This window comes from Hyperolius riggenbachi, chromosome 12 (genome assembly GCF_040937935.1).
Source record: "Hyperolius riggenbachi isolate aHypRig1 chromosome 12, aHypRig1.pri, whole genome shotgun sequence".
NCBI lineage: Eukaryota > Metazoa > Chordata > Amphibia > Anura > Hyperoliidae > Hyperolius > Hyperolius riggenbachi.
Window position 1 is genome coordinate 7,646,026 of NC_090657.1, and position 26,637 is coordinate 7,672,662.

General features: G+C 43.2%; 1 protein-coding gene across 1 annotated transcript in view; it reads right to left on the reverse strand.

The window, feature by feature from the left end:
- LOC137540893 (protein unc-13 homolog D-like) overlaps positions 1 to 26,637 on the reverse strand; it is a 155,997-nt gene that overhangs the window by 10,962 nt on the left and 118,398 nt on the right. The window contains exons 17-24 of the mRNA XM_068262079.1: positions 21,476 to 21,600; positions 19,078 to 19,168; positions 18,943 to 18,999; positions 15,531 to 15,628; positions 8,592 to 8,643; positions 8,382 to 8,512; positions 7,638 to 7,758; positions 2,236 to 2,379 (exon numbers count right to left, since the gene is read on the reverse strand). Of these exons, the coding sequence (XP_068118180.1) occupies positions 2,236 to 2,379; positions 7,638 to 7,758; positions 8,382 to 8,512; positions 8,592 to 8,643; positions 15,531 to 15,628; positions 18,943 to 18,999; positions 19,078 to 19,168; positions 21,476 to 21,600 (819 nt within the window). The remainder of the gene's footprint in view (positions 1 to 2,235; positions 2,380 to 7,637; positions 7,759 to 8,381; positions 8,513 to 8,591; positions 8,644 to 15,530; positions 15,629 to 18,942; positions 19,000 to 19,077; positions 19,169 to 21,475; positions 21,601 to 26,637) is intronic.

The window sequence follows — 26,637 nt, forward strand, 5'->3', positions numbered from 1 at the left end:
AGGGCGCCGCCATAGACTTTAATGCAATTATCGTTAATATGGCGAAAAAAGCAGAAAAAAAGGGCGCCGTGATAAATATCATTAAAGAGAATCTGTATTGTTAAAATCGCACAAAAGTAAATATTTCAGTGCGTTAGGGGACATCTCCTATTACCCTCTGTCACAATTTCGCCGCTCCTCGCCGCATTAAAAGTGGTTAAAAACAGTTTTAAAAAGCTTGTTTATAAACAAACAAAATGGCCACCAAAACAGGAAGTAGGTTGATGTACAGTATGTCCACACATAGAAAATACATCCATACACAAGCAGGCTGTATACAGCCTTCCTTTTTAATCTCAAGAGATGATTTGTGTGTTTCTTTCCCCCTGCAGCTATCTTCCACTGAAGTGTCAGGCTGTTTCTTCCTGCAGAGTGCAGACAGCTCTGCCTGTATGTAATTCATTAGTATGTGAAAGCCCAGCCAGCTCAGAGGAGGATTTATCCAGCTTGTAAAAGATAAGAGAGAAGCTGCACTAATCTAAATAATACACAGGCAGTGTGCAGAGAGGGGCCTGGAGAGGGGAGATGCATCACAGAACCACAACACTGAAGAACTTGGCAGCCTTCCAGACACAAGCTGACAAGTCTGACAAGAGAGAGAAGTTGATTTATTACAGAGATGGTGATAGTAGAACGTGCTGCAGTAAGCCAGAACACATTAGAATAGCTTTTGGAACTTGTAGGATGATAAAAAACAGGATGCAATTTTTGTTACGGAGTCTCTTTAACAACATTAGAACATTACAGTTTTTGAAGTATGTTATCGTTTTAGAAGCTTGCAACGTTATAGTTTTTGTCATATTATTTCGTTTATCTTTACAAATTTTACGTTATCAAAGATATTATCATTACTATGTGTAAAAGGGTGTTTCTACAGTGGGAGTGGTTAGGGTTAGGCAAAACCAGGGGGAGTGGTTAGGGTTAGGCACCACCAGGGGGGTGGTTAGGGTTAGGCACCACCAGAGGGAGTGGTTAGGGTTAGGCACCACCAGAGGGAGTGGTTAGGGTTAGGCACCACCAGAGAGAGTGGTTCGGGTTAGGCACCACCCGGGCAGCGGTTAGTTTTAGGCAACACCAGGGGTGGTGGTTAGGGTTAGGCACCACCAGGGGGAGTGGTTAGGGTTAGGCACCACCAGAGGGAGTGGTTAGGGTTAGGCACCACCAAGGGGAGTGGTTAGGGTTAGGCACCACCAGAGGGAGTGGTTAGGGTTAGGCACCACCAGAGAGAGTGGTTCGGGTTAGGCACCACCCGGGCAGCGGTTAGTTTTAGGCAACACCAGGGGTGGTGGTTAGGGTTAGGCACCACCAGAGGGAGTGGTTAGGGTTAGGCACCACCTGGGCAGCGGTTAGTTTTAGGCAACACCAGGGGGTGGTTAGGGTTAGGCACCACAGGGGGGTGGTTAATGTTAGGCACCACTGGGGGGTTAGGCACCATGGGGGGGGGGGTTAGGGTTAGGCACCACCAGGGTGGTCTTAGGGTTAGGCACACCCAAGGGGGTGGTTAGGGTTAGGCACCACCAGGGGGGTGGTTAGTGTTAGCCACCACTGGGAGGTGTTAGGGTTAGGCACCACGGGGGGGGGGGGGGTAGGGTTAGGCACCACGGGGGGGGTTAGGGTTAGGCACCACCAGGGTGGTCTTAGGGTTATGCACCACCAGGGGGGTGGTTAGGGTTAGGCACCACCAGGGGGGTGGTTAGTGTTAGGCACCACCAGGGGGGTGGTTAGGGTTAGGCACCAGCAGGGGGGTGGTTAGGGTTAGGCACCACCAGGGGGGTGGTTAGTGTTAGGCGCCACTGGGGGGGTTAGGGTTAGGCACCACAGTGGGAGTGGGGAGGTGGGGGGGGGTTAGGGTTAGGCACCACCGGGGGGGTCATTCGGGTTAGGCGCCACTAGAGGAGTGGTTAGTTTTAGGCACCACCAGGGGAGGGTTCTGTGTGAGGGTAGTATTGGTTTAAGCTGTTTTGTTGCATTACGTAACGATATTTAACATTAATATCTTTTCGTTATTATTTCCCGTCTGTTTTTACAACGGTATTTATCATTAACAAAGCTTGACAACGATGTTTATCGTTATCAGATTTCAATAAAAACTGGCGCCATTCCGTTATCAACTCGGGCACTTTTTTCAAGGCGCCCTTTTTTCATGCACGCGATCTTTTGCATGGAGCTTATTAGGCAAATATGACTGCATCTTACCTCAGTGAATTTCACCATGATCATAAATGCCTCCTCGGGGTCAGGCCAGGCCAGCTGCTGCCATGTGCGTCCAATCTGCGTGAAGCACGTTGACAGATCCACTGTGGAGGCGCTGTGCTTCTGCATGTCTGACAGAGGAACCAACTGGAAAGGAGAATGTGACATTACTGCTACTGATTCTCATGAGCCAGGTATTTGTGGTGCAAGGTTTAGTTTACTTTTTAGAACTCTCCCTATCCCATCTTATCAAAGCTGAAACCTAATCCTAATATAATGCTTCACTTACCTGGGCAGGATAGTGTACTGCTTAAAGCGGGATCAACACCATAAAAATCTAATTTCAGCAGCAACTGGTCTGAGTGTATTAAGTGATAAAGATGCTTATCCTGCATTCAAAACTTTCAAAACTTTTTCTGCTGTTTTGGTTTGTAGTTATCACATACTTAAGGAGCACTGGCCCTTTAATAGTCAGTGCCAAACAGTTGCATGCTGGGGGTTCTTTTTAGCTATAATATATTCCTCCTCTTCCATTTATTTCCCTGCCTAGCTGCCTATCTGAAACACGATCCCCTGCTCACTTGTGTTTACAAGCAAGGCTGAGGTGACTCAGAGATTGGAGGAGAAAAGAAAAAAAAGTAAAGGGCAGAAATGACATCAGGATTTAGCCTAAACTGTGGGCAAAAGACATGGCCTCCACCATGAACAGAATTCCCTTCATTTACTATATAACATTCACTGAAATCAAAACGTGGACAGTACAATACATGTGTTATGTAAGTAGAGCAAGTATTTATCTACTTATATATGAGTCTTTTTCCCCCCGGCATAGTATGGCTAATCCTACTGCTTTAAGGTAACAGACTCTAACATAGAAGACGTTGGTTTGAACCTCAGCTCTTCCTATTCAGTAAGGTAGTATGCTATTCAGTAGGGATACCTTGGGCAAGACTCCCTGAAGTTGCCCACACATGATACAATTTTAAAAAAAATTTACAATTAGATAATTTAGTTAAATTTTTCCGTTAGATCGAATATAAAGATTTTTCCAACACGTTTGATCAGATTTGTATAGAAAAAAATGTTATAATCGTTTGTTTTTCTTGATCGAAAAAAGAGATTCTTTTCAACTTTCATTTGATTTGATCGCTTTGGTCGAAAAAAACGGGAAAATCTAAAAAATTTTTTATTGTACCTTGTATGGGCACCATAACACTGCTACTGCCTACTGTGTGCTGCCTCACAAGCACTTAGACCATGAGCAGAAAAGCGCTATACAAACATGTTTTTTTGCTTCCAACCCCTAGAAGTCTTTGTGTTCCTGGCCTCAGTTCCGTTGTGCCTCAGTCTTCTGCTGCCTCCCTCTGTAATGGCCAGTGATGTGCGCATGTGTGGCTTGTGCGCATGTGTGGCTTATGCGTATGTGTGGCTTGTGTGCATGTGTGGCTTGTGCATATGTGTGGCTTATGCGTATGTGTGGCTTGTGCGCATGTGTGGCGTGTGCGTATGTGTGCCTTATGCGTATGTGTGGCTTGGGCGTATGTGTGGCTTGTGCGCATGTGTGGCTTGTGTGTATGTGTGGCTTGTGCGCATGGGTGGCTTGTCTGCATGGGTGGCTTGTGCGTATGTGTGGCTTGGGCGTATGTGTGGCTTGTGCGCATGTGTGGCTTGGGCGTATGTGTGGCTTGTGCGCATGTGTGGCTTGGGCGTATGTGTGGCTTGTGCGCATGTGTGGCTTGTGTGTATGTGTGGCTTGTGCGCATGGGTGGCTTGTCTGCATGGGTGGCTTGTGCGTATGTGTGCCTTGGGCGTATGTGTGGCTTGTGCGCATGTGTGGCTTGGGCGTATGTGTGGCTTGTGCGCATGTGTGGCTTGGGCATATGTGTGGCTTGTGCGCATGTGTGGCTTATGCGCATGTGTGGCTTGGGCGTATGTGTGGCTTGTGCGCATGTGTGGGCGCGCGTGCTACTCACAATCGCCCTCCCATAGCTACAGTGCAACTTTGCATGCACAGAATTCACCCGGCAACAGGAGTGCAATTACTAAAGGTGCACGCCCGCGCATGTGAACAAGCAGGTCGCCAGCCATTACAGAGGGAACAGCAGAAGACTGTGGCACAGCAGAACTGCCGCGAGGGGCACACAGACCTCTAAGTAGGTAAAGCTTTATATTATTTGTTCAGTTCATGTTTCCTTTAAAAGGTTAAAATCTATGTTTAAAGATAGTTTTTTTTAGATTATTCAGCTACCATATAGACAAACTTTAAACTATTGAACCATTTTAACAGTTCCCTGTACTCAGATGAGTTTTTCTCAGCTACAGAGAGTTGTATGGTCTCTAATTATTTTTCAGTGAGATTTCTGCTACACTGCGACTACAGCTGACTTAAAAGAAAATTACATTAAAGCGGTATAAAACCCTGACATAATATTCAATACTTTTTATATGCCATAGGGTTATGATATTTGCATTTGTTCATAAGTTACATAGTTACATAGTTACATAGTTATTTTGGTTGAAAAAAGACATACGTCCATCGAGTTCAACCAGTACAAAGTACAACTCCAGCCCGTCCCTCACATATCCCTGTTGATCCAGAGGAAGGCGAAAAAACCCTTACAAGGCATGGTCCAATTAGCCCCAAAAGGGAAAAATTCCTTCCCGACTCCAGATGGCAATCAGATAAAATCCCTGGATCAACATCATTCTGCCTTACCTAGTAATTGTAGCCATGGATGTCATTCAACCCAAGGAAAGCATGTAAGCCCCCTTTAAATGCAGGTATAGAGTTTGCCATAAAAACTTCCTTTGGCAATGCATTCCACATCTTAATCACTCTTACTGTAAAGAACCCTTTCCTAAATAAATGGCTAAAACGTTTTTCCTCCATGCGCAGATCATGTCCTCTAGTCCTTTGAGAAGGCCTAGGGAACAAAAGCTCATCCGCCAAGCTATTATATTGCCCTCTGATGTATTTATACATGTTAATTAGATCTCCTCTAAGGCGTCTTTTCTCTAGACTAAATAAACCCAGTTTATCTAACCTTTCTTGGTAAGTGAGACCTTCCATCCCACGTATCAATTTTGTTGCTCGTCTCTGCACCTGCTCTAAAACTGCAATATCTTTTTTGTAATGTGGTGCCCAGAACTGAATTCCATATTCCAGATGTGGCCTTACTAGAGAGTTAAACAGGGGCAATATTATGCTAGCATCTCGAGTTTTTATTTCCCTTTTAATGCATCCCAAAATTTTGTTTGCTTTAGCTGCAGCGGCTTGGCATTGAGTACGATTATTTAACTTGTTGTCGATGAGTACTCCTAAGTCCTTCTCCAAGTTTGATGTCCCCAACTGTCTCCCATTTATTTTGTATGGTGCTAGACCATTGGTACGACCAAAATGCATGACTTTACATTTTTCAACATTGAATTTCATCTGCCATGTATGTGCCCATATAGCCATCCTATCCAGATCCTGTTGCAATATGACACTATCTTCCTGAGAGTTGATGATTCTGCACAATTTTGTATCATCTGCAAAAATGGCAACATTGCTCACTACTGCATCCACTAGGTCATTAATAAATAAATTGAAGAGCACTGGACCCAGTACAGACCCCTGTGGGACCCCACTGCTAACAGTCTCCCATTTTGAGTACGATCCATTGACCACAACTCTTTGTTTTCTGTCCATTAGCCAGTTCCCTATCCATGCACACAGACTCTTCCCCAGTCCTTGCATCCCCAACTTTTGCACCAGACTTTTGTGGGGAACAGTGTTCTTATTCATTTAGAAATTACAAGTTCCCAAAGTACAGTTTTTTTGCTTTGAGAGCTGCCTTTACATTTTATTCATAACTGCTTTTATTCATTATGTATTGAAGGCAGAAATGCTTTGAGTGTCTGTCTGTGTCCAGGAGCTTCTGCACAGTCAGAGAATGTGTCACATTCCTCACTTGATACAATTAAGTAAACACAAGATAACATTATCTCCACTTCGGATGCATCCAGATTTCTCTGCACTGAACGTTCAAGCCCTGTGTTTAACTAATTGAATGCTGTTCTAGTAAAAAAAAAATTGGTGCTAGTATATAATATGCTGTAAATAATTTTTTAAAGCAAAGAAGAAATGCTGGGTTTCATTCCGCTGTAAGATCCCGTTATTCTAGCTCTTACAGTGAAAAAGAAAGATGGAATACAGCCCAGTTCTGATAACAATTGGGATGTTTCTCTCAGTATGTTACATCTGACACTTCAGGTACTCTATAACCCTCCTTATTGACATGTAGCCCTAATGCAACATGTCCGGACCTTTCATTAATCTTCCCCCACTAATTGGCATTTGGCTACCCTTCCCCTGGATCTCCTAACTCTAAACCTCGATCTTAGGCCTAGTGCACACAGAACGGTTCGGCAGCGTTTTTAGATCTGCTTGCGGATGTGGAAACGCTTGGTCAATGTATCTCAATGGGCTGGTGCACACCAGAGCGGGAGGCGTTTTGCAGAAACGCATACTCCCGGGCTGCAGCATTTTTTGTATTTCGGAGGCGTTTCTGCCTCCAATGTTAAGTATAGGAAAAACGCAAAACGCTTGATAAAACGCCAGATCAGGGCGGTTATCCAGGAGTTTTTGTTACAGTAGCTATTCAGTAACAGGTTTACTGTAACAATATCTGTAATCTGCTACACACAAAACCGCAAAACGCTTCATAATAATAAGGAAAACTGCTTCAAAAACGCTAGCGTTTTGCAGATCTGCTAGCGGTTTTTGGTGTGCACTAGGCCTTAGTGCTTAAAGTGGGACAAAACTCTGACATAACATTCAATGAAAATCTGTTTTCCTACTTTTCATTACCTATACAGTTACCATATTTGCTTTTGTGCATAAGTGATATTGTCTGTTTACAAATTACCAAAGTTTATCTGCTCTGAAAGCTGCCATTGCATTTTATTGCATAGCTGATGATTTAATATTTTATAATCTATCTAGTGATCACTTCTCAGCTCTTCTTCTCAGCTCAGTACAGTTCCGTTTCAGCAGGCTGATGGCTGTATACTTATAGCAGCAACAGAGGAATGCAAACAAAAGATAATGTTATCACATCTTCGTATGTGGCCAGAAGCTTTTAGGAACTTTTCACTGAAGAACAAAGTGCTGTGCTTAACTGTTTGAATGCTGTTCTGCTACAAAAAATGTTTTGCGGTTGTAGATTTTACGCTGTAAATAATCATTTAGAACAAAGAGTAAATGCTGATTTTCATACCACTTTAAATGTACAGAACGCAAACTGAAGCTAAAAAACACTTCCAAAACGTAATCCTTATAATGCGGCAGTTTAGAAGCTAAAATAACATGACATTTTATTAGACTGGATGATTGTTCTCATTTTTATAGTTGTCTTTCTCACCAGGTCTATGTGTACTGCTCTTTGGACTCTTTCAAGCGCAGTTGAATAAGCTTTGTGCAACCAGCTTGGCAACGAGTCTGCGAACCACCGGTGACACTCAGACAGAGGTAAAGGTGTCTCCCTAGAAGTCAGCAAAGAAAAAAATCAGTGTGATTATAGTGGCAATAGCAATTCAATGATTTTAATGACTATTGTTTAACGTACTAAGTGTACCATAGTGAACAAGTAACTGGTATCAGTATCTGGCATGTTAGAAATTAGGAATAAATTAAGGGAAGATTCAACATAATCGAAATAAAGATTTCATGGAGATTTACATCATCAGCTCATTTCAGGAATACAGAGCCTATACAAAGCACCACCTTCACCATATCCAAGTGGTCAGACTCTCACCAGAACTGATAACTTTTCAAGACAACCCTCGCAGATCTCTATAATTGTGCTGGTAGGCGGCCAAAACCTGCTTCTATGTCTCTGTTTGTGCACACTGGCACAGTTTCCACTCTTCCCTGTCTATAGACGCCAGCATAAGAAGAACTTGAAGAGGAACTGTATCCAAGAATTAAACATCATCTCAATCAGTAGCTGATACCCCCTTCCCCATGAGAGATCTATTCCTTTTCACAAATAGACCATCGGGGGGCGCTGTATGGCTGATATTGTGGAGACAACCCTCCCACAGTCCAATGCCCAGGATTGTATGTTCTGAAGGGGTATTATTCTTGAAGGCCATGTATTTATTACCTGTTTGGTAGGTAGTTATGTAGGTTGTGCAGTTCACACAGTGTGAGATAGAGTTGGTATAACGGTTCCGAGAGCTGCTGTCGACTGCTGTGATTAGCAGGTGGTATCTGACTTAGCACGTACTGGGAGACCTTTGAATGAAAATACATTTATAAGTCAGTTATGAAGAAGATTGCTACGGTGGAAGACAGCAATAGAACAACTACTTACCAGCTGCTCGAGTTCATAGAAGGCCAAGCTGAAAACATCAACCTTGATAGTGCTAAGGAAACAAAAGAGAAGACTTAGTAAATATGGACCTTAATAACTATACCTGGCTGAACTATGCTGGGGCACCTATACCCGGCTAACCTATAGTACTGGGGACAACTATGCCTGGCTACCTATATTTGGAGCACCTATACCTGGATACCTATACTGGTAGGGTTAAATACTGCTTCGGGAATAATGTTCTCAAGCCCATGGGGGAAGGGGATGCACGATTTTTATTCCCTTGTCCTGGAAGCAAATTAGCCTAGAAACTGCCCTGCGTGTAGCTAATCTTGTCAGATCTGATAATAATGTCAGAAACACCTGATCTGCTGCATGCTTGTTCAGGGGCTGTGGCTAAAAGTATTAGAGGCAGCATTTCAGCAGGCTAGCCAGGCAACTGTGATTGCTTAAAAGAAAATAAATATGGCAGCCTCCTTATCCCTCTCGCTTCAGTTGATAATTGGTGATTACTTCTGGTTTGGTTCACCTGCTGCTAACATTTTAGTTGTGCTGGTTGCCTGGTTATCATGTCAATCCTTTATCTTAAATGCTACTTCACCTACACAGAAAAAAGCAGGCACTGGCACCCACCTGCACATCGTGGGATATGGGAGATAAGTGACATAGCAAGTATTAAAGGCTGAATATCACTAATCAGTAAAGTAACATCTGTAATAAGGGGTATACAAAAATGTACATAATTCTCTTAGCGTGTGTAAAAAGTATCTCATCAGCTTCACTTAAAGCGGAATATAACCCTGCATTCCAACTTTGCTCTAAAACATTATTTACAGCATACTATATGCAACCAGCATTTTTTTTTTTACTAGACCAGCATTGGAAGGGTTATACACAGAGCTTTAAAGTTCCATGGAGAGAACTGCTCTCTGCAGCTAAAGTTTAGATGGATACATTTAAGCAAAACAAAATGTAACAACTGTGGAATGTGACTCACTCTCTCTGACTGTGCAGGAGCTGGAGGACAGCCAAAGAGTGTGTAACATTCCTCACTTGTTACATTTTGTTTTGCTTAAATGTATCTATCTAAGCTTTGGATGCGGCAGCATGTCTCTCCACGAACTTTAACCACTTGAGGACCACAGTCTTTCTACCCCTTAAGAGAGAATCTGTACTCTAATATTCTTACACTAAAAAGCATACCATTCTATTCCTTATTTTCTCCTGTGCCCCCTCTGTGCTGTTTCTGTCACTCCCTGCTGCAATCCTGGCTTGTAATTAACAGTTTTAGGCAATGTTTACAAACAAACTAACCAGCTTCTAATAGGCTCAGCTAAGCATAGTGTGTGAGTCATTCAGAGTGTGCAGGGGGCCTGCAGAGGGTGTGTATCGCTTCTACCAATCACAAGCAGCCCTGCACATTCCACACAATCAAAGCCTTAGCCCAACAAACAGGACAGAGGAAAGATACATTGATTTATTACAGAGACAGTGTAATTAGGAAGAGCTGCAGTAATCCAGACCACATTAGAACAGGCATAGGAACTCATAGGATAGAAGAACTAAGGCTGAAAAAATTGTTACAGAGTCTCTTTAAGGACCAGGCACTTTTTTTCCATTCAGACCACTGCAGCTTTCACGGTTTATTGCTCGCTCATACAACCTACCACCTAAATGAATTTTGGCTCCTTTTCTTGTCACTAATAAAGCTTTCTTTTGGTGCTATTTGATTGCTCCTGCGATTTTTACTTTTTATTATATTCATCAAAAAAGACATGAATTTTGGCAAAAAAATGATTTTTTTAACTTTCTGTGCTGACATTTTTCAAATAAAGTAAAATTTCTGTATACATGCAGCGCGAAAAATGTGGACAAACATGTTTTTGATTAAAAAAAACCCATTCAGTGTATATTTATTGGTTTGGGTAAAAGTTATAGCGTTTACAAACTATGGTGCAAAAAGTGAATTTTCCCATTTTCAAGCATCTATGACTTTTCTGACCCCCTGTCATGTTTCATGAGGGGCTAGAATTCCAGGATAGTATAAATACCCCCCAAATGACCCCATTTTGGAAAGAAGACATCCCAAAGTATTCACTGAGAGGCATAGTGAGTTCATAGAAGATATTATTTTTTGTCACAAGTAAGCGGAAAATGACACTTTGTGACAAAAAAAAAAAAAAAAAAAAAGTTTCCATTTCTGCTAACTTGCGACAAAAAAAATGAAATCTGCCACGGACTCACCATGCCCCTCTCTGAATACCTTGAAGTGTCTACTTTCCAAAATGGGGTCATTTGTGGGGTGTGTTTACTGTCCTGAAATTTTGGGGGGTGCTAAATTGTAAGCACCCCTGTAAAGCCTAAAGGTGCTCATTGGACTTTGGACCCCTTAGCGCAGTTAGGCTGCAAAAAAGTGCCACACATGTGGTATTGCCATACTCAGTAGAAGTACTATAATGTGTTTTGGGGTGTATTTTTACACATACCCATGCTGGGTGGGAGAAATATCTCTGTAAATGACAATGTTTTCATTTTTTTTTACACACAATTGTCCATTTACAGAGTTATTCCTCCCATCCAGCATGGGTATGTGTAAAAATACACCACAAAACACATTATACTACTTCTCCTGAGTACGGCGATACCACATGTGTGGCACTTTTTTGCACCCTAACTGCGCTAAGGGGCCCAAAGTCCAATGAGTACCTTTAGGATTTCACAGGTCATTTTGCGACATTTGGTTTCAAGACTACTCCTCATGGTTTAGGGCCCCTAAAATGCCAGGGCAGTATAGGAACCCCACAAATGACCCCATTTTAGACAGAAGACACCCCAAGGTATTCCGTTAGGAGTATGGTGAGTTCATAGAAGATTTTATTTTTTGTCACAAGTTAGCGGAACATGACACTTTGTGAAAAAAAAACAATTAAAATCAATTTCCGCTAACTTGTGACAAAAAAATAAAAACTTCTATGAACTCACCATACTCCTAACGGAATACCTTTGGGTGTCTTCTTTCTAAAATGGGGTCATTTGTGGGGTTCCTATACTGCCCTGGCATTTTAGGGGCCCTAAACCATGAGGAGTAGTCTGGAAATCAAATTCCGCAAAATGACCTGTGAAATCCTAAAGGTACTCATTGGACTTTGGGCCCTTTAGCGCAGTTAGGGTGCAAAAAAGTGCCACACATGTGGTATCGCCGTACTCGGGAGAAGTAGTACAATGTGTTTTGGGGTGTATTTTTACACATACCCATGCTGGGCGGGAGAAATAACTCTGTAAATGGACAATTGTGTGTAAAAAAATCAAAAGATTGTCATTTACAGAGGTATTTCTCCCACCCAGCATGGGTATGTGTAAAAATAAACCCCAAAACACATTATACTACTTCTCCCGAGTACGGCAATACCACATGTGTGGCACTTTTTTGCACCCTAACTGTGCTAAAGGGCCCAAAGTCCAATGAGTACCTTTAGGATTTTACAGGTCATTTTTGTTTCAAGACTACTCCTCACGGTTTAGGGCCCCTAAAATGCCAGGGCAGTATAGGAACCCCACTAATGACCCCATTTTACAAAGTAGACACCCCAAGGTATTCCGTTAGGAGTATGGTGAGTTCATAGAAGATTTTATTTTTTGCCACAAGTTAGCGGAAATTGATTTGAATTGTTTTTCTTCACAAAGTGTCATATTCCGCTAACTTGTGACAAAAAAAAAAAAATCTTCTATGAACTCACCATACTCCTAACGGAATACCTTTGGGTGTCTCCTTTCTAGAATGGGGTCATTTGTGGGGTTCCTATACTGCCCTGGCATTTTAGGGGCCCTAAACCGTGAGGAGTAGTCTTGAAACCAAATGTCGCAAAATGACCTGTGAAATCCTAAAGGTACTCATTGGACTTTGGGCCCCTTAGCGCACTTAGGGTGTAAAAAAGTGCCACACATGTGGTACCGCCGTTCTCAGGAGAAGTAGTATAATGTGTTTTGTGGTGTATTTTTACACATACCCATGCTGGGTGGTAGAAATATCTCTGTACATGACAATTGTTTGATTTTTTTTACACACAATTGTCCATTTACAGAGAGATTTCTCCCACCCAGCATGGGTATGTGTAAAAATACACCCCAAAACACATTATACTACTTCTCCTGAGTACGGCGATACCACATGTGTGACACTTTTTTTGCAGCCTAGGTGCGCTAAGGGGCCCAACGTCCTATTCACAGGTCATTTTGAGGCATTTGTTTTCTAGACTACTCCTCACGGTTTAGGGCCCCTAAAATGCCAGGGCAGTATAGGAACCCCACAAGTGACCCCATTTTAGAAAGAAGACACCCCAAGGTATTCCGTTAGGTGTATGGCGAGGTCATAGAAGATTTTATTTTTAGTCACAAGTTAGTGAAAAATGACACTTTGTGAAAAAAAACCAATAAAAATCAATTTCCGCTAACTTTTGACAAAAAATAAAATCTTCTATCAACTCGTCATACACCTAACAGAATACCTTGGGGTGTCTTTTTTCTAAAATGGGGTCACTTGTGGGGTTCCTATACCGCCCTGGCATTTTACGGGCCAAAAAACGTGAGTAGTCTGGAAACCAAATGTCTCAAAATGACTGTTCAGGGGTATAAGCATCTGCAAATTTTGATGACAGGTGGTCTATGAGGGGCCGAATTTTGTGGAACCGGTCATAAGCAGGGTGGCCTTTTAGATGACCGGTTGTATTGGGCCTGATCTGATGGATAGGAGTGCTAGGGGGGTGACAGGAGGTGATTGATGGGTGTCTCAGGGGGTGATTAGAGGGGAAAATAGATGCACTCAATGCACTGGGGAGGTGATCGGAAGGGGGTCTGAGGGGGATCTGAGGGTTTGGCCGAGTGATCAGGAGCCCACACGGGGCAAATTAGGGCCTGATCTGATGGGTAGGTGTGCTAGGGGGTGACAGGAGGTGATTGATGGGTGTCTCAAGGTGTGATTAGTGGGGGGAATAGATGCAAGTAATGCAATGGCGAGGTGATCAGGGCTGGGGTCTGAGGGTGTGGGCGGGTGATTGGGTGCCCTAGGGGCAGATGGGGGTCTAATCTGATGGGTAGCAGTGACAGGGGGTGATTGATGGGTAATTAGTGGGTGTTTAGAGGAGAGAACAGATGCAATGCACTTGGGAGGTGATCTGACTGCGGGTCTGCAGGCGATCGGATGGTGTGGGTGGGTGATCAGATTGCCCGCAAGGGGCAGGTTAGGGACTGATTGATGGGTGGCAGTGACAGGGGGTGATTGATGGGTGGCAGTGACAGGGGCTGATTGATGGGTGGCAGTGACAGGGGGTGACAGGGGGTGATTGATGGGTGATAGGTGATTGGCAGGTGATTGACAGGTGATCAGTGGGTTATTACAGGGAAGAACAGATGTAATTAATGCACTGGTGAATTGATAAGGGGGGGTCAGAGGGCAATCTGAGCGTGTTGGCGGGTGATTGGGTGCCCGCAAGGGGCAGATTAGGGTCTGATCTGATAGGTAAAAGTGACAGGTGGTGATAGGGGGTGATTGATGGGTAATTAGTGGGTGTTTAGAGGAGAGAATAGATGTAAACAATGGATTTGGGAGGTGATCTGATGTCGGATCTGCGGGCGATCTATTGGTGTGGGTGGGTGATCAGATTGCCCGCAAGGGGCAGGTTAGGGGCTGATTGATGGGTGGCAGTGACAGGGGGTGATTGATGGGTGATAGGTGATTGGCAGGTGATTGACAGGTGATCAGTGGGTTATTACAGGAAAGAACAGATGTAATTAATGCACTGGCGAATTGATAAGGGGGGGGGGGGGTCTGAGGGCAATCTGAGCGTGTGGGCGGGTGATTGGGTGCCCGCAAGGGGCAGATTAGGGTCTGATCTGATAGGTAACAGTGACAGGTGGTGATAGGGGGTGATTGATGGGTAATTAGTGGGTGTTTAGAGGAGAGAATAGATGTAAACAATGGATTTGGGAGGTGATCTGATGTCGGATCTGCGGGCGATCTATTGGTGTGGGTGGGTGATCAGATTGCCCGCAAGGGGCAGGTTAGGGGCTGATTGTTGGGTGGCAGTGACAGGGGGTGATTGATGGGTGATTGATGGATGATTGATGGGTGATTGACAGGTGATTGACAGGTTATCAGGGGGGATAGATGCATACAGTACACAGGGGGGGGGTCTGGGGGGGGTCCTGGGGAGAATCTGAGGGGTGGGGGGTGATCAGGAGGGGGCAGGGGGCAGGGGGGGGGATAAAAAAAAAATTAGCGTTGACAGATAGTGATAGGGAGTGATTGATGGGTTATTAGGGGGGTGATTGGGTGCAAACAGGGGTCTGGGGGGTGGGCAGGGGTGGGTCTGAGGGGTGCTGTGGGCGATCAGTGGGCGGGGGGGGGGCAGATCAGTGTGTTTGGGTGCAGACTAGGGTGGCTGCAGCCTGCCCTGGTGGTCCCTCGGACACTAATACACTTTGTATACATTACAAAGTGTATTATACACTTTGTAGCGGCGATCGCGGGGTTAACATCCCGCCGGCGCTTCCGTATGGCCGGCGGGATGTTACGGCGGGTGGGCGGAGCCAGTTGCCGGGGGAAGCGCGCGTCATCAATGACGCGATCGCTCCCCCGGCGTAGCAAAAGGACGCACCGCCTTAAGGCGTATTGCGGTCCTTAGGGGATCCACTTTGCCGCCGCCCATGGGCTGTGGGCGGTCGGCAAGTGGTTAAAGCCCTGTGTTTAACCCTTCCAATGCTGGTCTAGTAAATAAAAAAATGCTGGTTGCACATAATATGCTGTAAATAATGTATTAGAGCAAAGTTGAAATGCAGGGTTATATTCCGCTTTAAAACGCACCAAAAACCACATCCGAACTGTAGTTCTTGTAATAGTCTACAGTAGTTACAGTCAAGGAGAGCAATATTGTCCTTTCTTACTTTATAAAACACTTATTTAAAAACTTGTGACAGCTCTGAAGGTCAGTAGTGGTATCTGCCACCAGGTTCACCAATGACTTTAGGTTTTCCTCGTAACCCTGCAAGAAATAAAAGTGACAAAGAATAAAGACATGAAAAGAGGAATAATAAAAAAAAGATCACTAGACCTAAAGCAGACCTGAACTCAGAACTTCCTCTCTGCTGTAAAAGATAAGCAACAGCACAATAACCTTTAAAGAAAAACATTTCTTTGTTACAGCTGATACAAATCCTGCAATAAATCTGCAGTATGTCTACTTCCTGCTTTCATGGAAGCAGACATATTGTTAACATCCTGTGTTTACCAATTAGCTGCTCTGCCCAGGCAGCCAGCTGACACAGCTGAGAGATCAAATTACAGCTGGTGATTACTCACAGATGAGGGGGGGAATTAAACAGGATAAAGTCTCTAAATACACCAACATTGTCCACATTGTTCAAAATATACCAAATAAAAGTAGCTGTTGTACCCTTTTAGTTCAACATAATTGTCTTGGTTATGTTTCAGATGCTGGTAAATGGAAATAAATGTGTTCATTTAAAAACACTTTTATTGTTTAGATATTTACTAAATTAGTTTGTTTTGTTTTGTTTTTTAAACCAAAAGTCTCTTATAGATGTCTACAAAACTATTAACTAGTTCTATCAAAAATGTATCCTAGCCAAAGAAATTGTTTAAGCTACCCACTGATTTTATATTTATATTTAAAGTGAGCCTGTAGAGATAAGAATGTGGAGGCTGACATCTTTATTTACTTTTGGCTGTCTTGCTGAACTTCTGCCATCAATACTTTAAAGTGGGACAAAACTCTGACATAACATTCAATAAAAATGTGTCTTCACACACTTTTCTACTCTTCACCCATCCAGTTACCATATTTGCTTTTGTGCACAAGTAATATTGCCTGTTTACAAATTACAAGTTCCCAAAGTACAGTTTATCTGCTCTGAAAGCCGCCATTGCATTTTATTGCATAGCTGCTGTATTTATATATTTAAATCTATCTATCTAGTGATTATTTCTCAATTCTCTCTGCTTCTCAGCTCAGGAAAGTTCAGTTTCAGCAGGCTGCTAGGTGTATACTAATTGTAGCAAGCAACAGATGAATGTAACTTAAATAACGTTATCATCTCTTTGGATGCGGTCAGAAGCTTTCACAAGCTTTCCAGTGAAAATCAAGGTGCTGTGTTTAACTGTTTGAATGCTGTTCTGCTACTTTTTGTTGTTGTTGTGGTAGTAGATTTGATGCTGTAAATAATCTTTTAGAACAAAGAGGAAAATGCTGAGTTTCATACTACTTTAAGCTGCAGACCCAAAACCAATATAAATCTAACTTGCTCTGACCAAACTTTGAGCACACAAACTGCATGCTTGTTTTACCAAGACCAGCAGGACAAAGTTTAAAAGGAAATCAATATTTGGCAATCTCCATATTCCTTTCACTACAGAGGCACATGATCCAAGAACCAAGCATTGCCTTAACCTCCTTAGCGGTAACCCTGTGCTGGACATGGGGTAAGCCGCTGCGGAGGATTCCTCAGGTCCCGCCCGGGGCGATTTGCATTTTTTTTTTCAAACACGCAGCTAGCACTTTGCTAGCTGCGTGTTTGTTGCGATCGCCGTCACTCCGTTTGTCAGCATGGTGACGGTGACGGGGGAAGCCCTCAAGGAAATCCCGTTCAGAACGGAATTTCCTTATGGGCAAGCGGCGCCGATCGGTGAGTACAGGGGGACGCCGCAGGGAGGGGGGAAGCATGTAGCTAGCGCTAGGCTAGCTACATGCTAAAAAAAAAAAAAAAAAAAAGGTGAAAAAAACCCTCCCGTGGCCGCGCAGCCACACATATCATACCGCCAGGGGGGTTAAACAACTAGTTGCACCTGGAGAAGGAAACATCTGTACAGAGGAGGCTGTAGAAAATAGAGCCAATGTATTGATGTTCAACTTCACAAACGTACACAGAGATAAATCCATAGACATGGACATTGGTACTTAGTCTGATAGCAGTTTTATGCTGCTTGGCTCATCTCCAGAATAGCTCACTATTATGTACACAGAGGCTAGAGGCATGGTAAGGAACTACAAATCCCACAATGCATTTGCCTTTATGAGTCATGACTGTGGCTGTCAGACTCCTGCAATGCTTTGTGGGACTTGTAGTTCCTCAACAGCTGGAGGGCCAAGTTTGCCCATGCCTGGGCTAGACCAATCATTGACATGTGCTGTACCCCCTACCATCCAGAATGGACAAAGCGGGTCTTAATTGGATAACTCCCCACTATCAAGAACCAATCATCTAAGCAGCTGACAGGCAGTTAAAGGACACCTGAACCGGAGGGAAAAAGTTGACTTTTACTTACCTGGGGCTTCTTCCAGCCCCTCGTAGTCTCTAAGGCCCCTCAGGGTTCTCTATGTCCCCACCGTTGTGCCACTGACACCCTAATTAAATTCTCCGACACATCCATTGTCCTGCTGGCCGCATGTCTCCTCGATTGGGCTCTGGTAGCCCGGAGCATTCTGCAGATGTGCGGCTCGTATAGACTAGTAATGGTCATGTAGAGAACACTCCCGGCTAGGGGACGGACCGCTGCTATGCACTGTACTACATGACCCAGCTAGGTTGGAGACTTTAATTAGCATAAATCCCTCCCCCCACCCTTACAGGTGTGCTTAAAAATGACACTGAAGCGAAAAAAAAATTATGATATAAAGAATTGTGTAGTACGGATAATTACTAGAATATTAGAAGCAAAGACAATATTCTCATATTTTTATTTTCAGTTGTATAGTGTTTTTTATAACAATGCATCATTCTATAATATTTGCAGTTTACACACTACTCAGCAATCTAAATGATTTTTACAGAGCAGTTTTTTTAACTTTTGGCCTGTCCTGTGCAGAAGAAAAAACATTATAGTGACTGACAGTTGAGATAACAACCTTCAGAAGACAGAACTCTCTGCGACTTTGAAAGTCATGGAGAGCAATGGCTTATTTGCATAGATAATAACTGGAGTTTTTTTTAACTCTTCCTGTACTGGAAACAATATTAGACTTATGTCTCTGCTCCTAATGTTCTATTTCTTAGCTGTACTACACATACAAATCATATCATAATTTTTTTTCGCTTCAGTGTCTCTTTAAGTGTACTGCAGACAGAGGTTCGCGTGAAAGAGCCCCGACCTATAACCATGGTAAATATTCAAAGACAGTCAATTTTGATATAATGTACACCAGAACCTTGCTACTAGTTGTGAACCGGCAAACAAAGCTCTGCCTATCTTCCCTGCCAGCCTGGTCACCTGTCACCCATGGGTTTGCCTCATAGTGAAATATAGGGTGCATTATTCTCCTCTGTTTGCCTCTGCTTTTACCTGTATCATTGGCTGCAGGTGCTGTTTCTTCATATCAAACCATTCGTGGGTTCCTGTCTTTAATACAGAACATGAAAATAAAATTAGCTGTCTACCAAGTTCTTTGATACAAAACAAAACCTTTCCCGTTGTTACCTTAATAGCCTCTGTGATTCTGTCCTGTAAATTGGGCTCTGTAGAGCACAGTTCTCTGAATGCCTTGGTCTTACACATTTGTATGAGCACCCTGAATAAAAGAGAATCGTTTGAGGAAAACAAATTATGTGAAATGAAACAAATGATATGACATTAAATGGCTAAACATAACCAATCAGGAATGGCTTTATGGGGAAAAAAAAATTCTTGGTAAATTATGCTTTGCTTAAAGGGATACTGTAGGGGGGTCGGGGGAAAATGAGTTGAACTTACCCGGGGCTTCTAATGGCCCCCCGCAGACATCCTGTGCCCGCTCAGCCACTCACTGATGCTCCGGCCCCGCCTCCGGTTCACTTCTGGAATTTCTGACTTTAAAGTCAGAAAACCACTGCGCCTGCGCAGCTGCATCCTCGCTCCTGCTGATGTCACCAGGAGTGTATTGCACAAGTCCAGTATGGTCTTTGGTCTGCGCAGTATGCTCCTGGTGCCATCAGCGGGAGTGAGAACACGGCAATGCAGGCGCAGTGGTTTTCTGAGTTTAAAGTCAGAAATTCCAGAAGTGAACCGGAGGCGGGGCCGGAGCATCGGTGAGTGGCTGCGCAGGCACAGGATGTCTGCGGGGGACCATTAGAAGCCCCGGGTAAGTTCAGCTCATTTTCCCCCGACCCCCCTACAGTATCCCTTTAAAGAGACTCTGAAGCGAGAATAAACCTCGCTTCAGAGCTCATAGTTAGCAGGGGCATGTGTGCCCCTGCTAAACCGCCGCTATCGCGCGGCTAAACGGGGGTCCCTTACCCCCCGAAATCCCCTCCGTGCAGCCGGGGAGCGCTTCCGCATTGGGGCAGGGCTAACCGCCGCAGCCCTGCCCCACACGCGTCTGTCAGCGTTTATCTCCGCCTCTCCCCCGCCCCTCTTAGTCTTCCTTCACTGAGAGGGGCGGGGGAGAGGCGGCGATGCGCCGCTGATAGACGCGACTGGAGGCAGGGCTACAGCCGTTAGCCCTGCCTTCAGCAGCAGCAAAATCTACGACCAATTTGGTCGTTAATTTTGCGGGGGGGGGGGGTTTGGGGGTGAAGGGACCCCCGTTTAGCCGCGGGATAGCGGTGGTTTAGCAGGGGCACACCCCTGCTAACTATGAGCTCTGAAGCGAGAATTATTCTTGCTTCAGTGTCTCTTTAAAAGGCCCACTGGACCGCTAACTAGCATAACGTCTTGGTTGTTTGTACACCTGGCTTGTGCGTTCGTGGTATGATGCCCCATTGCATCGCACTGCGACGGACAAAATGTCAGTCATATGACCCTGTGGCAGAGTGCGCCGACAGGCTTATATGCATAGTGCAACTGCAGGTCAAAGTAATCAATAGTTCCATTATACCTCTAAAATACTCATTGCTAGTGAAGGTAACCGCGTAGGGGCGTAACTAGACTTAATAGGGCCCCCCCCCCCCTGCAAAAACGATAACGTGGGGCCCCCTTTGTCCCCTGAACCCCCCGGCTGTGGCAATTAAATAAAATGTTAAGAAAGACTAATGGTCAGATTCAGAGCGAGCGGAGGCAGTATACCAAAACATGTACATTCTAAAGGGATGTCGGGGATGCCTGTTACTACTGTAAGGCCTCACTGCACTAACAGCATGTAACAACACAGAGACAGCTCCACTCTATTCTGCTGTCACCAAACAGGTTTTTGTAAGTTGGAGCCGTGGGTTTCGGTAAATTACCAAACTTCTACCGCACCTGTGAAAATGTTCATGAATTAGCACTAAAAGTCTGAAATACTAGATGTGGTATTTTCCAGACTCGATTTTTTTTTTCCCAAACAACCTTTGATGAATGGAAGCCAATATCTCTAAAAGTGGAAGTCTGGAAGTCTGGTGAGCACTTTAAAGAGAATCTGTACTCTAAAATTCTTACAACAAAAAGCATACAGTCCTATTCATTATGTTCTCCTGGGCCCCTCTGTGCTGTTTCTGCCACTCCCTGCTGAGATCCTGGCTTGTAATTGCCATTTTTTGGCAGTGTTTACAAAAAACAAACATGGCTGCTAACCAGAATGTGATAGGCTGAGAGAAGCTCAGTCTGTGACTCATACAGAGCCTGCAGGGGGTCTGGAGAGGGTGTGTATAACTTCTACCTATCACAGCAGAGCAGCACATTCCTGCCTGAGCCGACAAAGCTGGCAAAGGAAAGAAGATTAGATTATATAACAGAGATAATACAGACACTGTGCAACTAGGAAAGACTGCAGTAAGACAGATCACATTAGAACAGGTATAGGAACCTGTAGGATAGAAGGAATAAGGCTGAATATTTTGTTACAGAGTCTCTATAAAATGTTACTTGTACCTTTGAATTATGTGCTAACATATGTCAAATAATTTCAGCTGTGATCACTGACCTGAGTAAGCCCTGAAGGCGATCTATTGATCGTGATGTAGACAGTGGAAACACAATGCGGTGACGCTGAATAAGGGACACTCCATATTGTAGAAGAGCATCAAAGGATTCAGCCAACTCCTTTTTCTAGAGATTACAAGGTGACCATACATTAAACCAATAGGAGCACAAACAAAACAACTATACATGTTATGCAGGTAAAACTGAAAAATTAGAATATCGGGCAAAAGTCCATGTATTTCGGTAATTCAAATTAAAAGGTGAAACTAATATATTAAATAGACTCATTACATGCAAAGCGAGATATTGCAAGCCATTATTAATTATTTAATTAATAACTTTTTATTTAAAAAAGTGGCTGGATAGTGTACTGGTTAAGGGCTCTGCCTTTGACATGGGAGACCAGGGTTCGAATCCTGGCTAGGTCAAATACCTATTCAGTAAGGAGTTCAAGGCAAGACTCCCTAACACTGCAGGATGGCCTCTTGAGCGCGTCCCAGTGGCTGCAGCTCTTGAGCGCTTTGAGTCCGAAAGGAGAAAAGCGCTATACAAATGTTCGGATTATTATTATCGGATTATTATTTATTTATTGTATTTATAAAGCGCCAACATATTACACAGCGCTGGACATTAGTTTAGGTTGCAGACAATAAAAAATGTAAAATACATGTTTCTGCATACAGTTAGGATGTACATCTGTTTAAGGCTGGGTTCACATATGACATATCGTGAAAAAGGTGTGTTTTATGGGGGTGTGTTTGCATTTTTGAATTGTGTTTTTATTGCGTTCTGTGTTTGCGAATTGCAGGTGCAATTTTACTGCGTTTGTTTGCGTTTTGGTGCATTTGCGGTCCGGTAATTGAAAACGCATTTGCATTTTGTATGCATATTGCATGTATTTTTAATGCGTTTTTTCTCCCGCCCTTTATACAAAATAACCAGGAAGTAAAGAGGAAACAGAAATAGATCATCAACGTTTTAAAACAAAAAAAACGCATAAAAAAAGCATGTCAAACGCATTAAACCGCTATGCATATGCATCACCATAGACTTTCATTATGTGCATTTTGACAGCCAGCCGCATAATATGCAACACTACCAGTGTACATAGAAATGATAAGATTGGATGAAAAAAATTGTACCTTAACCTCCTTGCCGGTTATCCCGAGCACAGCTCGGGGTAACCTGCGCAGGAGGATTTCTCAGGCCCCGCTGGGCCGATTTACATAATTTTTTTTTGTTACAAGCAGCTAGCACTTTGCTAGCTGCTTGTAACACCCGATCGCCGCCGATCCACTGCTATCCGCAACGTCGCGCCGCCCCCCCCTCCCCCCCAAACCCCTTGCGCAGCCTGGCCAATCAGGGCCAGGCAGCGCTGAGGGGTGGCCCGGGATTCCCTGTGACGTCCCGATGTCCATGACGTCAGTGACGTCATCCCGCGCCATCGCCATGGCGACCGGGGAAGCCCTGCAGGAAATCCCGTTCTCAACGGGATTTCCTGCATACTCTGATCGCCGAAGGCGATCGGAGTGGGTGGGGGGATGCCGCCGCTCAGCGGCTATCATGTAGTGAGCCCTGGGCTCGCTACATGATTTAAAAAATAAATAAATAAAAAAAAGTTCCACGCTGCCTCCTTGCCAGATTTTTTAGACCGGCAAGGAGGTTAAGAAGTATATTTCTTCGGGGGATTACCGACAGGTTTTGGGTTAGCCCATCTCTTCATAGGGGATTCTCAGCATGGCCTTTATTCTTTATGATGACATTCCCTGAAAAAGATTTAGAGCTCAAACCCACTGAGCATTTAGGGAGCGATTCAAACAGCTAGCCATTTCCCTAAACGCTCAGCTAATGTTAATAGATGGGCCAAATTCCACTGGAGCAATTGTGACTACCAAATCGCAAATGCAGGATATGCAGCATTTTTAGCGTTTCTGCAATGTAAAGTATATAAACGCTGGCCTAATTGCTCATCAAAACCTACACAGAGTGATTTTGCTAGAGTTTTGAAGTCACTGCACACTGTAAAAAAATTAAAAGGACCAATCAGAATTAAAAACGCTAATCGCTACACAATTGCTGGCAAAAACCTTACACTTTTTAAAATCGCTACCAAAAATGCTCATGAAATCGCTTACAAAACGCTCAAACAAAACGCTAGTGATTGCGATTAGCGATAGCGTTTTGTAGTGGGTTCCAGGCCTTATACAAAGATGCTGGCCAGCTTCCCTGCACACTTTTTTGGCAGTTCTACAGATCAACTGCCATTCACTAAGTGATTTTAAAAATAAGGAAAACCCTGAGAACCCCCCTATGAGAAGATGGACTAGTCCAAGCCTTCTGTCAGATTTCTACTACCTACTGTAAGTGACAGCAACATAGGAGAAAAGTAATTTATGGCTCATTTTACTCTGGGAGACATGTTCTTCTTATTTGTATATGTTAACTTATACTTTACATTTTAAAATTTTCGTGACAGAGGTCCTTTAAAGGGGAACTGAAGAGTGAGGTATATAGAGGCTGCCATGTTTATTTCCTTTTAAGAAATACCAGTTGCCTGGCAGCCCTGCTGATCCTCTGCCTCTAATACTATTACCCATAGCCCCTGAACAAGCATGCAGCAGATCAGGTGTTTCAGACTTTAAAGTCAGATCTGACAAGACTAGCTGCAAGCTTGTTTCTGGTGTTATTCAGACACTACTGCAGAGAAATAGACCAGCAGGGCTGCCAGGCAACTGGTATTGATTAAAAGGAAATAAATATGGCAGCCTCCATATACCTCTCTCTTCAGTTCCCCTTTAAAGAGAACCTGAACTGAAAATTAAAAGACAAAATAACCATACACAGGTCATACATACCTCCTGTGTAGTCTACTCCTCAATCTCTTTCTCCTCTCCTGCGTCCCATTTGTCCACTGTGATCAATGGAATTCTCCAGCCTCCATTTTAAAAATGGCCATTACCCCATAACAGCTTCCTGGTCAGCACACTGTTACACTGTAATATCACCCAGTTGAGCCTTAGGGAAACATGGACATTACCTTGCACATTCAGTTGTAACTGACAGCTGCTGATATATAACTGACAGCAACTGGTATATTTCAGTTCTGACAAAATCTTGTCAGAACTGGAAGGGATCATTGTCAGAAGAAAATGGTGAGCTTCCGAGAGGAATTGATGTTGAGGTATGTATGTAATATTCATTTGCAGCTACGTCATGTGTTGTTTTTTTTTAAATAATTTTACTCACTTCAGGTTCCTTTAAGGGCGACTATTGTTCAATAAAAATTGTAAAACTTAAAAAATATATTTTTCCCAGAGTAAAATGCACCATATATTACTTTTCTCCCACGTTGCGGTAGTTTGCAGTAGACAGTAAAGATCTGACAGGTTTTTTGGACTAGTCAGTGAGATGAAATGCATGAAAAAAGCATGACTAAAAACTTATGAATGGGTTTGTGAGTTTCCGTGCAGTTCCATGCATTGCCATTCATTTCCATGAGTTTTAACTACCGATGAGTTAGAATGCACAGCACAGCAACTCACTATTGTAGTGTGAATGATAGAATGGAAGTCTATGGACTATTCTGTTCCCTTGTAAAATGCACACTATGTGCAGTGATTCAAAACTCACTGCAACTCACTCAGGCCTGGTGCACCCTAGAGCGGTTCTGGAGTGTTTTTTTAAAACGCTTGAAGGGGGAAAACCGCTTGGCTAATGAAAGTGAATGGGATGGTGCGCACCAGAGAGGTTCGTTTTTTCAAAAAACGCAAACTCCTGTCCTGCAGCATTTTTTAGATTTCTGAGGCGTTTCTGCCTCAATGTTAAAGTATAGGAAAGTGGAAAACCGCTCTGAAAACCACTAGATCAGAGAGCGGTTTTCAGGCGTTTTTGTTACAGAAGCTGCTCAGTAACAGCTTTACTGTAACAATATATGAGATCTGCTACACAAAAACGCTCCAAAATACGCTAGGCATGTTTAGAAATCCACTCTAAACATGCCTAGAATTGCTCTGAAATCTGCTTCAAAAACCTCTAGCATTTTGCAGATCTGCTAAAGGTTTTGGTGTGCACTGGGCCTCCGTGTGAATAAATACAAACATACTGGCTGGCCTTCCTACTCACTGCACACTATTTTGACAGTTAGACTGAGCAACTGCCATTCAGCAAGTGCTTTTGAAAGTAAAGAAAGCGCTAAGAAAGCAGACTGAAGAGATGGACTAGTCAAAAACTTGTCAGATATGTCAGATTTTTACAACCTGTAAGTGACAGTAATACAGGAAAAAAGTAATTTACAGTACATTTTACTCTGGAACAAATGTAGTATTTATACATAGGCACTCACATGCATTTTAAGAAAAAAAAATGTGATACAGAGGAGTTTACTAAATTTAAAAAAAGGGGAAAAAAGAGTAAATAGTGTTGGTCCCACCAGGGTTTCTTAGATCAATCAGATCTTGACGCTCATTTACAGTTAACCACTTCAGCCTAACTGGACGAGTATAAACGTTCAGTGTAGTTGTGGAGGGTGCACCACCAGTTTGTTACTAAATGAGGCACATGTGGTATCCTTTTAACCCAAATAAGTTGTAGAATACGTTTTGGTGTGTTTTAAAGCTTGGACCCACATCACATAAGAAATGTGTAGGGACAAACTCAATCCAACATAAAAATTAATATTCTAAATCATGATCAAACTTGAGAAAGTATTAATAAAACTACACAAGACATTTATTGTAAAATTTTAACCGTGATAAGTAGTAGAATAGATTTTAAGGTATTTTAGGGTTAAGGGCCATGTCTTGTGTATTCTTTTAGTAACAAAACGGAATCCAAAGCAATACAATTTTTATATATTTTGTACCAAAACCAAGATTTGTAAAATGGAAACAAAGTTACAGAATATAAAAGAAAATAACTATATTGTTACCTTAGGAACTTGGCTTTTTAAATATGTATGCCATGAGGGCATATTACTGTTATTTTTGCAAGTAAGGTCTTGTAATAATCGACAATGTACAATGAGAAAGCAAAAAGCACAAAACAGAAAAAAAGACACTTTAATTTCAAAGTACAATTTTGTCACCATACATTGTACTAGGAACATAATCTAAATCCAGTAATAACCAGGATGGATTAGCAAATACAATTTGTGGGTTTAACTTG